Genomic DNA, 14,033 nt, shown 5'->3' with positions numbered 1-14,033 from the left:
TTTTGGCTGCTGCTCCAGTCTGTCCCCACGGGCAGGAATTGGAGCTTTCCAGTGCCTGGGAAGGGAGCTGGACAGAAAGAGGAGCCACAGCTTTGTGGCTGATTCCACCTCAATGGTTTTTTATTGGCTGTGTAGCAACAACTTGGTGCTCTGTTCAAGGAGCTCTGGTTGTTGGCCTGTCACTCTCTGGAGGGGGTGACACATCCCCAGCCTTTCCAAGTAAAGCCTAGTGAGAAAAAACATTGGTTTTGTCTGGGCTAAAAGAAAAGGGACTGTTCTCAGCAAAAAGGAAAAGGCACAAACCCTTTCCTGCAAAGTCAAAAAAGAGGTTTTTTCCTGTTTCATTCAGGCTACAAACGAGTGCAGGAGTCACATTGTGGTTAATCCCCAGCACACTGAAAAGTCAGGGGTGAGCTGAGCCTGCTCAGTGCCCAGGGGACCCAGCACCACCCCGAACCAGCCCCTTTGTGGGTGTCTTGTAGGACACTCAACAGTGCCAGACCCTCCTCTTGCTGCCCAGCTCATAAGGGGCCGTGTGAAAATTGCTTTTTCTTTGGAGCTTTTCTTCGTGAGCTCTCCATCTGGGTTTGCCTCGAGATCACTGACTTTGCCTGACTTCAGCTGAAAAAAGCAAATGGGATGGGTAGCAAAATGCTGCCAGTTTTTCCTATATTGAGAGCTGGACCCTAAGCCAGGGGGATGAGCTTCCATGGTTTTTGATTTTTATATTTCCTGTTGTACATAACACTTTCACTATGGATGATAAAAAAATGACCTTCAAGTTTGCAAATTCTCCTGACTTTGTACTGCTCTGGGAATTTGTAGCATTTTCTGTGTTAAAGTACAGCCAAGTTTTGGCTTGCAGTGGTGTCAAAACCAGAAATTAAATTTTTGTAGCAAAGGTAATACGTGAGCTACTTAAAATATCCCTTAACTGCGCAACTGTTAAAGTTCTAAAAATGCTATTATTGCTACTAATGGTAGGTAAACATGCACAGAACCTGAATGAGGAGCTTAAAATTGTGATCTTTAGAAGCTGCTGGCTTAGATATCCAATTTTGCTGAAAAATGGTCAGTCTGTTTTATTTTTAACCAATAAGGGCATTTTCATTATTGGGGTTAAGATAGGAATGTGTGTCCAGACTTACACATCTATATATGCAATTTTTGCTGTTGTAGGGAAAGAATGACATGAAAGAAGCACATTTTGCTTGAAGGGGTGAAATTAATATAAAGTGAAAGGTCTAAACCAGCAAAACCTCAGGGGTGCCATGATGGGCTTGGCCAAACCAGCCAGGAGCAGCACGAGCCAAAATAACCAGGAGTGTTTCTTCTGCCTTTGCCAGGGGTTCATTGGTCTCATAACTTGTTGGTTTGCTGGGTTTTTTGTGGGGGATTTTTAATGTGGTGTAGGGAAAGAATGACATGAAAGAAGCACATTTTGCTTGAAGGGGTGAAATTAATATAAAGTGAAAGGTCTAAACCAGCAAAACCTCAGGGGTGCCATGATGGGCTTGGCCAAACCAGCCAGGAGCAGCACGAGCCAAAATAACCAGGAGTGTTTCTTCTGCCTTTGCCAGGGGTTCATTGGTCTCATAACTTGTTGGTTTCCTGGGTTTTTTATGGGGGATTTTTAATGTGTTTTTTTTTTTAATTAACTATTAAAAATAATTAAATTTAATTTTAATTTATTTTTAAAAATTATTTTTATTAAAACTCTTTCATTGAAAGGTCTCCCTTTAGCTATACCTAGTTTTACGTAATTACAAAACCAGCTCATTCCCTTTTTTCTAAGTTGTTATGTACAACATCCTACAAATATCTACACAAACTTTAAAATCTTCCAGAAAACTGACAATAGGAAGTGTCTACACATACTTAGAAATCTGGAAGACTGCAATTAGGAAGTATCTATACAAACTTTGACATTTGCAAAACTGGAAGTAGGAAGTATCTACACAAACTTTTAATTCCAGAAAAGTGAAAGTAGGAAGTGTCTACACAAACTTATATCTGGAAAACTGAAATTAGGAACTGTCTAGATAAACTTTTAAATTTGAAAAACTGCAAGTAGGATACTTCTGGTGCCATTTGCTGGCTGAAACCAGTTAGTCCCCTCCAGCAGCACCCACAGGACAAGCTGGAAAGTCCCATCTATGTTTGACAAAGTTGCCCACTGCAGGAATTATTTTTTTTACTGGTTGACCACAGGAAGGAGATGTGCAAGACTGGAAGTGCCAACAAATCACATGGAACTCTTCCAAGGCACATTTTTCATACCCCTGCAATCCCTCAAATACCCAAGTAAAGAAGAGACTTTTATTTTCAACTGTACAGAAATGTTTCCAGTACATTTATTCCCTGTCTTGGAATTGGGAATGGGAAGGGCTTTGCTGAGAGGGATTTTGGAGATGCACAAGTGACTGAAAACATAATTTAACAGGAATCACATTCCTCTGGTTTTTGGCTATCTCAGCATGGATACTATGTAAAGGACAGATTTCCATGCAATTCATCAAGACTTTGTCTACTTTTCGCTCTTGAAAAAATATCATCATAAGAAAAATTAAATGTTTAGACACTTTTTAAGCATATTTCCCAATTATGGCTTTGTGGATTCAGGATGTTAACAGAAAGGGTGGTTGCTTGGGATTTTAAATCAAATTAAATGCTCAAAGGAGATGTATTTTTACTGTGCAAAAATTATAATGAGCCCAGGTTGGAAGAAACAAAATAACTTTTTAAAAAAATTATTTAATTGTTTTTCACTATATTCTTATATGTCAGCAAAATTTCTTTGTTGTGTCAGGAGGACTTCCTGAGGAAGCTCATTAAATATTGCCCTGGAATTCCTGGAAAGGCTCCAGGACACCAATCAGTGCAGGCCTTGAAACAGCACTATGGGCACTGCTGTCCTCTGGTGCAAAGGAATCACTGAAATCTCCCAAATCCCTTCAGCAGCTCTTCTTTCATTATTCCATAGCTGATGTCCATGGGTTTGAGTTCATATGTGAAAAATTGATCCAGTGGAATGAATCTGGATTTAATTCATAATCTGTCATTTGTGAGAGCTACAGCAGAGTGATATTTTATGAAGACCCAGGAGCTGCAAATGTGGACAAAGCATTGAGACCTCTCAAAATAACTCCTGTCCATTTGCAGCTTTCTTTTTTTCCTTTTTGGGCTGTAAGTTATTTTTTATTTATTGTGCCCCCACTCCTTTTCACATCCTAGGGTTTTTTTTTTTTTTTTTTTTTTTTTTTTTTGTGACTGGGGTTTAAGGCCAGAGAGATATGAAATATGTTAACAGAGGAATTTTTTCAATTTTTAAAATTTTTTTGCCAGTCAGGTAATGGTTTTCTTTTGGCCTGTTCTGTGAGGAAGAGATAAGAGCTTATCATTTGTTACATGAATTTGTAGCCAAAAACTCACTGTGAATGTCTGTTTTAAAAGATCATGCAGTAGTTCTCAATATTTTGTGCTCAGTAGTTCTCATTTGATGAACATTTAATTAATAGTGAAAAGCTGAGTACAACTGTACAGGTTTTCTAAAAGGCTCCACACAAATTCTGAGAGGCATCAGCTTGACTTGATTTCTTCGGGGTGCTTTCAGTTCACAGCTGGTGCTGTGTGCTGAGCTAATTTACACCACTCAAGGTGAATGAAAAGGGAGATTTTTGTTGCTGGATGACTTCTTCAGAGTGGAGAAGAGGGAAAATTACCAAAAAAAAAAGCCTGAAGGAGTCATTGGATATATTGAGAAAAGAGACTGTACAGCAGAGGTGAGTGGAACAGCACAAAAAGTGATTTAACAGGATTAAACCCTTGGGGCTGGTTAAGGAGAAGTTGCCATGACTTCAGTGAAAGAGGGGTAAGGAAAATAGGTCAGGAATGGGATGTTCTGTGTTTATCCCTCACTGTCTCAGTGTGAGCATTACACAGAGAGTTACACACATGTAAATTGAAAAAAATAATATAATGATACATTATTGTAATATATATATATACACACTATTATACATGATATTGTTATTTATGCAGTCAGCCTGTACTGACCTTAATGATCCAGGGGTTGCCACAAGAAATGTGTCATTCTTTTCATGTTTTGCAAGATGTAGTAGAAATTTCAGAGAAAATTCTGCAGAGGAAAGCCTAATTTCACTTTTTAATTGGAGGTGTGTACAAATGGGTAATGAATGGAACAACGTTCAACCCTGGCAGGAATTTAAGGAGAAGGAGCTAGGCTGGATAGCAGCAAATGTGGCTCAGCCAGGAAGGATTCATTCTCTTGTGTGTCATTCACACTGGATCTGCTGGAAGAAGTAAATATTTCAGAGTAATGATGTAGCTGAGGGATTTTTGCTAACGTGACCATAGGGAATTGTCTGTCTGCTGCCTTGAGAAACAAGCCAAGTATGGAATTCAGTGGATTTCCAGAAATGAAGTCTTACACTTTAAAGAATTTCCAGTAAATTTCTCTCAATCTGTAACCCATGGATTGTCTTCTAAAAGCTGAACTCCTTCTTTCTAATCCTTGAGCACTGATGGCTGGGGAGTACGTGGGTATCCAACAATATCTGTCAAGGACCATTTTTAGGTCTTTTAGAAACCTGTGGGTATATTTCCTGTTTTAGAGTTTCCATGAAACCCTCAAAAGAGAGGTTTGGACACTACACAGAACCTGTAACTCTTATTCTGGATATTCCAGAAAAGCCAAAGTGTCACCTCATGTTGACTTGCAGGGACAATTTGGTATCCAGATTCTCTCTCTATTTTAAACACTTTGAGTGACTAAATGTGCCAAAAATCCACTGGGATTTAACTTTGCAGTTGTAGCTGTGTTTGTTCTGGAGGTGTTTCAGTGGTTACCACAACACTGCCCAGGGAAAACACCTGGCACAACCAGCCTGTGTTTAGTTTCCCAAATATTAGACTCTAGAGGAGGGGAATACAAAGTCTGAGAGGAATAATTTCTTTTTAAGGCATGATCTCTGTCAGATATTTGCTCTCTGTAGGGTGTTAATGCTGTCACCGTGCCACTCTTGCCCATGTCATCATCACATCACCGAGCTCCTCAGGGCAGTGAGACAGAGCAGGGCCAAGCAGTGCCCAGTGTGTCTGCTCCTCCTGCTCCCCTGCTAATCCAGATTGTTGGATTTGTGTGGAAATAAGGTCAGAACTAATTTCCTGCAGCCTGAGTGGTGTCCTGCTGAATTCAGCGTGTGCTCTGTGTAGTGCAGGAGCAGTGTCCAGCCCTGGGCCAGCACAGGAGGGACCTGGAGCTGCTGGAGGCACCAGAGGAGGCTCCAGGATGAGCAGAGGATGGAGCAGCTCTGCTGGGAGGAAAGGCTGGCACAGCTGGGATTGCTCACCTGCACAGGAGAAGCTTTGGGGTGACAATTGTGGCCTTGCAGGCCCTGGAGGGGCTGCAGGAAAGATGGAGAGATGTGGGAAATGGATCTGTAGACATTTTTAAAAATTTGATAGAAGGTTTATATAGTGTGTATTTGTATGTAAACTTTGAGAAAATAAATGTTGATTTAGAAATGTTATAGAATAGGATAGATATTGTTGAGAGAGAAATGAAACTAGAAACAAGACATCCAACAAGACTGTGGACAAGAGCACGTGGGAAAAGGACAAGGAAAAGTGGGAATAGCTTCAGACTGACAGAGATTAGGACTAGATGGGATATTGGGAAGGAATTTTTCCCTGTGAGGGTGGGCAGGCCCTGGCACAGGGTGCCCAGAGCAGCTGTGGCTGCCCCTGGATCCCTGGCAGTGCCCAAGGCCAGGCTGGATAGGGCTTGGAGCAGCCTGGAACAGTGGGAGCCATGGCAGGGGGTGGAACTTGGTAACTGGATGAGGTTTAAGGTTCCTTCGGAATTGTTCCCTGTGAGGGTGGGCAGGCCCTGGCACAGGGTGCCCAGAGCAGCTGTGGCTGCCCCTGGATCCCTGGCAGTGCCCAAGGCCAGGCTGGACAGGGCTTGGAGCAGCCTGGGACAGTGGAAGGTGTCCCTGCCATGGCAGGGGGTGGAACTTGGTGATTTTTGAGGTCCCTTCCAACCCAAACCATTTTGTAATTCCTTGCTACTCTGGGACTAAAACTCATAAAGGTAATCACTGCTCAAATATCTGTTCTCCTCCTGGAAAAGGGAGAGCTCTCCCACACATTTTTGCTCAAGCCCCTCACCAGAGATATGTGACCTTCTAACTATTGCTTTTTGTTTATGCAATGAAACTCAAAACTTCTCTAATTTGACAGTTATCTTTTACAGTCCTGTAATGCACAGAAGAGGATTTAGGTGTTAAATCTGAAAAATGTTTCCCAGCTTTGATATTTCCAGGACATATTCTATACCTGCTCTCTAAGACAAGATTGCACCATTCTTTACATTTTCAGTGTCAAAAGATAACAAACCACACCAGAGAAGAGAAATCTTGCAAACCAGTATATGAAATCCAGTAATGAATTCACTGAAGAATAAAAAAATGCTCTTCTTAGATTCCTTTATGGAAGGATAATTTTTTTACCTTGATCTATATAAAACATGTTTATCTTAAGTTAAAAAAATCCAAGAATTTCACAAAGTAAGCTGCCAGCCTTTTGGTTTCACAGTTTTATATTTAGCATTCAGCATAGATTTTTTAAATTTATCAGTATCATTTTCCAAACTTGTCATCTAAATAGATAAGGCAGTGGAGAATATCTCAAATCTTGAATACCTTGTGTTCTCTGGTTCTTTCAAAACAACTTGTTCCTTCTCAGCTATTTCTTTTCCACCTTGGAGTTCTGCAGTCTGGATGCACGGATCTGCCTCTCCCAAATTAGACAGCAATTAGCTCAGATTAGACAGCTACAGGGAAATGTTCCACCTTCCTGACAGGTATTTGGGCATGGGAAAACTCCTGGCACTTCAAGATCCACAGAAGATTCTGGTGCTTGGAATTGGAATACTGAATTTTCAGAATTCACAAATATCTGCTCAAGTTTCTGAGTCAGAAACTCTGTATTTGCACATATTTGTAAATGTATTTGCAGGATACCTGAATGTATTTGGGTATGAACTATTCAAAGCAATACATTTTCACAGAAATAAATGAATATTAATTGCATAAAGCGCAATGAGAGAAAGAAAGATGTGAGTTAAGGAAATATATTTAGGTAGAAACTTAAATTTACTTTCACACAGGAATAAAGGGTGTCTAAAAGATTTTAATCCTTTTCCCCTAAACTGGTGAGAAATCTGTACAGCACTGGCCCTCAGGTGTGTTATGATTTTGGAACAAGGAGCTCAGTGGAGAGGTTCATGAGGTAAATATGGGCTGGGTTTGACAACTGCAGGGATAAAAGTGCACCAAAATATAAAATAAAAAGGGCTCTGTACAGGGGCACTGCATGATTTTGTTGTTTTTATGCCCTCAGGATGCTCTGGGGGCAGAGCCCAGCCCAGGGTAGGAGGGAGCTTTGCCCCTGAGCTCCTGGCTGGGCACATCCCCATGGACAAGGCACCTCCAGGGGCTCCTCTGTTTGGGTGCTGTTTGCTGCTGGGTTTTTTAAAGCCAAGTGGCCTGGAAGCTGCTCCAAATGAAAGTGGGAACATGAACCTTCCTCAAATAGATTGGAGCTGTTCTTCAGCTTTCCAAATCATGAAATAACTCAAGAAGTACCCCAGAACATTCCTTTCAACACTATTGGCAGCTGTTAATCCTCTTCCTATTCAAGATCCTATTCCAGCTCCTCCAGTTTTATTGAAGACACTCATTCCCAGGAAAATCCAGTGTTCCCATAGCCAAGAAATAGTGTGTAAGGTTTTAGAAGGTTTGTTTTCAAATTGGGTGGAAAGGTTGCTGTTCAGTTATAACCTTCCCCTCTCCAGCAATTCCAACAAGAGAGGAGCCCTTCTTCCTCTCCCATGCACTGAGGCACCAAATTTAAATGGGTTTGAGTACTTTCTCAAACAAATTCGTCCCATTTTCAGCAGGTATCTAATGTTGAAATCATCTCCCAGTGGGATTTTATCTGTGTAAATTTTGTGTAAATTTTGCACGTGCAGTGATTTAGATTGAGGGAACCGAGGTAACCCTTGGCAATGGGGTGTCCCTGGATGTGGAGAGCACCAGGTCCTTGTATGAGGTCTAATTTATTCCTGGGTTTATTATTTTATGTGTGCTGAAAATGTGCTGAAATATTTCTTTATGTAGTTCTACTAGTTCTATAATTCTAACTATTTAGATAGTTCCTGACTATCCATTTTTATTTCCTTTTTAATCCACATTTATATTTAGATTCAAGTGAGATTTAAGGCAGGCTTACAATATTTGTTACTCTAAGTAGAATGAATCTGCACTGTAGTAATTTTGTCATGATTTTGTTCAGCCCAACTGCACAGACCCTTGTGACCAGACCTCAGCATTTCTGACAGCCCCCCTTTGGAGATGTGCCCAATTTATCTTTTATTCATTAGATTCCTGGAACTTTTGCCACTCTTATTCTGTGTTATTTACAGGAAGAAATGTAAGAATCTTCACTAACATTTAGCCAATTTAAATGTGTGTGATCAGAGGCAATGAAGCCTTCAAGCACAGTGTAAGACACCCCAAATCCACTCTGGCTGGGGTTTAATATTCTACTCAACAAGATATGCTGTGGAGAATTAATACTTTGCTACTACAGAATTAAAACCTTGCCCTGGTTTGAATTAACCTTTGATTCCCAACTCCCCCCAGTGTGTTTCCCTCAATATTCTGCCCAAGCTCAAGTGCCACCAATCCCTGGCTTGTCTCCCAGGCTCTGGGTGGGTTCAAGGAGCTGAAGTGCTGAGTATTTTTACACAACAAAACAACACCCCCCTCAAACTGCTACAACAGCAAAACAAGCTCAATACCTACAATAAATACTTTCAAACTCTCATCAATTTCTGTTTTCTATGAGATCCAACAGTAATTAATGATTTGTGTCTTCAGTGCAGGAGAAATCTTTCTCACAGCAAAGTTTCATTTCACATAGTAATTAATGATTTGTGTCTTCAGTGCAGGAGAAATCTTTCTCACAGCAATGTTTCACACAGCCTGAAGTTGTTGCCAGCAAATTCTGCTTAAACTGGCTTGTACCAAGCAGGGATTTGATGTTCTGGAGTAAGTCAGATGGTTACCTGCAGTTGTACTGCTGTGGTCTCCCAGGTTCTTGGGGTTTTATCTGTTAAGGAATGTTGTTGATAATCATCTCTTCAAATAAAGAAGTGGCAGCAGTGAATTCTAGTGAGAAAGAGTCAAGACATTGCAATGAAATATCTGTTATTTCTCATTTGATTTAAGATGGTCTTAAAGATGCTCAGCTTTAACAAGTCTTAAATTAAAAAAAATAGTCTATTAGGCTAAAATTATTTCTTTCTTTTCACCCAAGTATGATTCAAAGCAGCTGAGCTATAGATTCACTACAGAACTTTTCAAATGTTTGCTTCTTCAAATCAGAGGGGAGCACATGGAGGGCTGATTTTACTGCTTGTTTCTATGTTCTGTGCATGAAGAGTTGAGAACAAGATTATTTCTTTCTTTTCACCCAAGTATGATTCAAAGCAGCTGAGCTATAGATTTCACTACAGAACTTTTCAAATGTTTGCTCCTTCAAATCAGAGGGAAGCACATGGAGGGCTGATTTTACTACTTGTTTCTGTGTTCTGTGCATGAAGAGTTGAGGAGAACTGAGCAGTGCAGGTCTCTTGCAGGTAACAGAAGAGGAGAAAGGACTGGAAGAAGCTACAGAACTTTTTTTTGTTGCTGTTTTCAGTGATTTATAGCAGGTTTTATGTAGAAGCTGCACTGCTGTGGAGCAGAGCTCTGATTTGACCCCTGAATATCAACCTCACATTTCAGACACAGGGGGAAATAATATATTTTCAAATGCTTCCCCTTTTCCTATTATTTCAGTCGAATAATAAAAGAATAGGGGTAGATATGACTGAACTGAGGCTTTGAGAGAAGAATTTCATATTCTGATTGCTCCCTCCTATCAAAACTTTATCCACTACTGCTGCTCAGATGATTCCAGCAGCAGAATTTAGGTTTGGCTCAGGGAGAGCTGTCAGGGATTTCCCTGCTGGCCTCTGGGCAGGACTTTCCCCTCCTTGCATCCATTCTTTGCATACATTTTATGTTACAGATTAATTATCACTTCTGGACTTGTTGCTGCTCCCTTTCTAAGGGAAACACCAACCCTTTGTTCTGCTGGAACAAAGGAAATCCAAAGCGATTGACAGCATTTCAGGGTAATTAAATCCTCATTATGGTGCTGATAGTTCCCCTTGATTGGCACCACGCGTCGGTTTTCAATAGGACCCGCAGGGATAATTAATTGTGGTGAGCCCATTAATTTGCTATTGTGACACTTTATAAAAGTACCAGGCCAAGAGTCCTGCGTGGGTGCAGGAGGTGTCTCTGTTCTCTGGGACTTCAGAGCATCCAGAAAACTCTGAGCTCTTTCTGCTCCTAGGAATTGGTTGCTTTTAAAAATCTTCACCTCAAGCCTTCATTAAAAATGATGTTTTTAAGGCAAAGGCATCTTTTGATGGGTGAAATATTTCAGTCATGAGAGAGAGAGAACACTTATTTATGAAGTTGTTTTGTGGATAGGAAACAACAGTGTAGGCATTGAAGTGACTTGCACATCCATTGTGGAAAAGGAGCCTTACTCATGTTTAAGTTCACATGTGCAAAAATAAATCCAAATAGCCATAAAAAATCTGGGTTGATTAAAACATAAGGATTTTTTATTATCAGTTCACAGTGAAAATATAGCTAAATGAAAAAGGTTTCCATTTCACTATTATTGTGGCCCAACCATAAATATTTTGTCTCAGATTTAATCTTAAAAATGTACTGCTTTAAAAGGCCTTTCATTATTTATTGCCCTATATTATTTATTCCTTTTCTTATCATATTATGCCAATTTTCATCCTGGTTCTTTGCAATTAATTCCTCTTCAAAGTGATCTAAGAATGCAAGGACTTCATTTGGGTGTAGATGAGAATTTGTAAGGAGGGTGGACCTCATCCTAGATAAAATTCCACGTTCATCTGTCAAACAGCTCAGAAGAACTTGAATTTTAACGATGTATTTCATCACTTCTCTGTGTAATTATGTCTCAGTAATGTTGTGTGCAGGTATCAATTATGTCCTTCCTCTTCTTGATTAAAATAACCCTTCATTAAAAGCCACTTCTCTTCATTTGGGTGCATTTTGAAGACAGAACTTCAGGCACTTTGCAGGTCTTGGCTAACTGAGGGTTCTCTCAGCTGGATCAGAGCTGGATCACTTCTCTCCTACATTAGCTGGTGTAGATTTGAAAAATAAAGATTCGAAGATTAAATATTTGAAGAATAAATATTTAAAGAATAAAGATTTGAAGAATAAATATTTGAAGAATAAATATTTAAAGAATAAAGATTTGAAGAATAAAACCAATTCCTGGATGGGGAGGAGATGTGGATGAGGTGGCAGCAATTTTACACTTAAGTAAATAATACTCCAAAAGTTTGTGTTGACTTCCTGCCCCTTTATTTTTGACTGGGAAGATCTGTCATTATTTATTGGGAAATATGGAGACAAATTCTGTGATTTTGGGGTTTAATTGTGATTTTTGTTTACCCTGCTAATTCTGTCACTCCCCAGTTAAAGAGGAAATTTTAACCCCACATTTTAGGAGTGGCTGCCTCCATCAGGAGCAGCAGCTGCAGCTCTGGAGGTGTGGAACCTGCCCAGGTGCTGCTTCAATATTTCCATTTTCCCTCGGGGCATCTCCAGCCTCCCATTCCAGCACTCCAGGAATTTCCCTTCATGCTCACCTGCTGAGGGTGACGGCAGAGACAGAGCAGATTCCTCCTTTTTTCCATTTTTAAATTTCATTTTATTTCATTTAAATATTTATGTATCATATAAATAAATATTATATTTTCATATATTTCATATATAGAACATTATATAAATATTCTATATCATCTAACTGTTATATTTTCTTGGCTGCAGTTACAGGATCAGACTTTATATCCCTACATTTATTGACTCAGACAATAACTGAACCCAATACAAAAGGAAGAATTCTTTTATATATTTAACTGTGGTTTGCTTGGTTTGAATTTAATGCTTAACGTTCCTACTAAATTGTAATTGTAAACTGTGTATACCTCTGTAGACATTAATTATATAATCAATTGAAAGCAGTGAAAATCAATTAATTTGTTTTCACTCACATTGTGGAGGGAGAGGAGTGCAAGTCTGAGGTTGTAATAATTTGTAATTTATATTTATTAACTTATGACTTTAACTTTATGATTTTGTCATTTGTATTTACTTATTTAGTAACTTATAACTTTAAATTTATTCATTTATAATTTATGTTTTAATTTATTTATTAACTTGAAATACAGATTTAAAAGAAATCTCTTCTCAGGATAGTTTATTTCAGGTTGAGTGTTAGAAAACCTTTATGTGAATGTCTTTGTGTGCATTTGTTGCTTTAAGCTGCTTCAAAATGTTGAGGTTTTGAAAAGAAATATTTTAATGTCACTGTTCCTATTACAAAAGGAAATTAATGAAATTTAAGGTTAACGCATAAAAATACAGGTTAGAAATTGTTTTCAGGAAAATGAATCAAATTGAAAAAAATACATTTATTTAGGAAGTGTTTTATTTTTAGCTCATATGTGTTGGTAACTAATTGAAATAATTTCTTTTTCTTTGACTTTAGGGAAAAGTTGTTCTAAAATTAAAATTTTGTCACTGACCTGAAAAAGTGAAACATTTGTTCATTTATACCCAGATACAAAATACTGGGAATATTCTGCTTTTATCTTTTTTCTTCCTTTCTACTGTAGCATGGGATATTCTCAGTAGTGAGTAAAGAGGAGTCCTTGAATCCAATTAATTCTGGTTTTACTCATTGTTTCACAAGTAATGCTGCCTTTCTTCAATATCATCATCTTTTTTTTTTTTTTGTAATTACTTCAGTTTTATCCCAGTATTTCATATGTAGTGCTGTTTTAGCTCAATATTGTAATTTTTTCGTAATTAATTCAAATTTATCCTGGTTTTTTGTATGTAAGTTCATTTTCTTCAATATTATAATCTTTTAATTTTTGTAATTAATTCAGTTTTATCCCAGTATTTCATATGTAGTGCTGTTTTAGCTCAATATTGTAATTTTTTTGTAATTAATTCAGTTTTATCCCAGTATTTAACATGTTGCACTGTTTTAGCACAATATTACAATTTTTTTTTGTAATTAAGTCACTTTTATCCCAGTATTCCATATGCAATGTTGTTTTCTTTGCTGTTATCATCTTTTTTTTTTGCAATGAATTCACTTTTATCCCAGTATTTCCCATGTAGTGCTGTTTTAGCTCAATATTAAAATTTTTTTAGCTCAATATTGTAATTTTTCCCCCTCTTTTTCCCCATGGAAGACGAAGGGTGCTGGCAATTTCCGATGGGATTGAGCACATTGGGAACCTGCGCTGGGAGCTCGCCCTGTGCCTCCTGGCTGCTTGGACTATTTGCTATTTCTGCATCTGGAAAGGGACCAAATCCACTGGAAAGGTGAGCCTGAAATATTTATTTCCATCAAAACAGGAGAATTTCACATGTGTAAGGAACTGTAATTGATTGTAAGTAAGAGTTGTTTGTGTTTTTTGGTCCTTTTGGCTTCATTATTTACTTTTTCTCTAATTCTCTTAGGTGAGGCTGGGTGGTTTTGTTTTATTTTTGTTAATTTAGCAATGAGTTTTACTGGAAAGCAACCAGGTTGTGTTGATTTCTGTGCACAAATTCTGTAGGTGAGGCTGGGTGGTTTTGTTTTATTTTTGTTAATTTAGCAATGGCTTTACTGGAAAGAAACCAGGTTGGGTTGATTTCTGTGCACAAATTCTACAAAATTTGGATTTGGCTCCAAACTGTCAGGAGTCAAAGCTCTCAGTCCCACAAGAGAGTCACTGAGAGTTTTGATGCACATAAAAAGAGAATTTAAAAATACAGATTGAA

At 38.6% G+C, this 14,033-nt stretch overlaps 1 protein-coding gene across 3 annotated transcripts in view; it reads left to right on the top strand.

The window, feature by feature from the left end:
- Positions 1–14,033, top strand: part of LOC120498374 (sodium- and chloride-dependent GABA transporter 3) — a 94,863-nt gene that overhangs the window by 11,071 nt on the left and 69,759 nt on the right. For all 3 annotated transcript variants that reach the window (XM_039701023.1, XM_039701022.1, XM_039701024.1), the window contains exon 6: positions 13,460–13,592. In XM_039701023.1, the coding sequence (XP_039556957.1) occupies positions 13,460–13,592 (133 nt within the window). The remainder of the gene's footprint in view (positions 1–13,459; positions 13,593–14,033) is intronic.

The sequence above is a fragment of the Passer montanus genome, unplaced genomic scaffold (genome assembly GCF_014805655.1).
Source record: "Passer montanus isolate IOZ18808 unplaced genomic scaffold, ASM1480565v1 scaffold147, whole genome shotgun sequence".
NCBI lineage: Eukaryota > Metazoa > Chordata > Aves > Passeriformes > Passeridae > Passer > Passer montanus.
The sequence above is the reverse complement of the archived record's forward strand: the minus strand, read 5'-3'. Positions and strand labels throughout refer to the sequence as shown.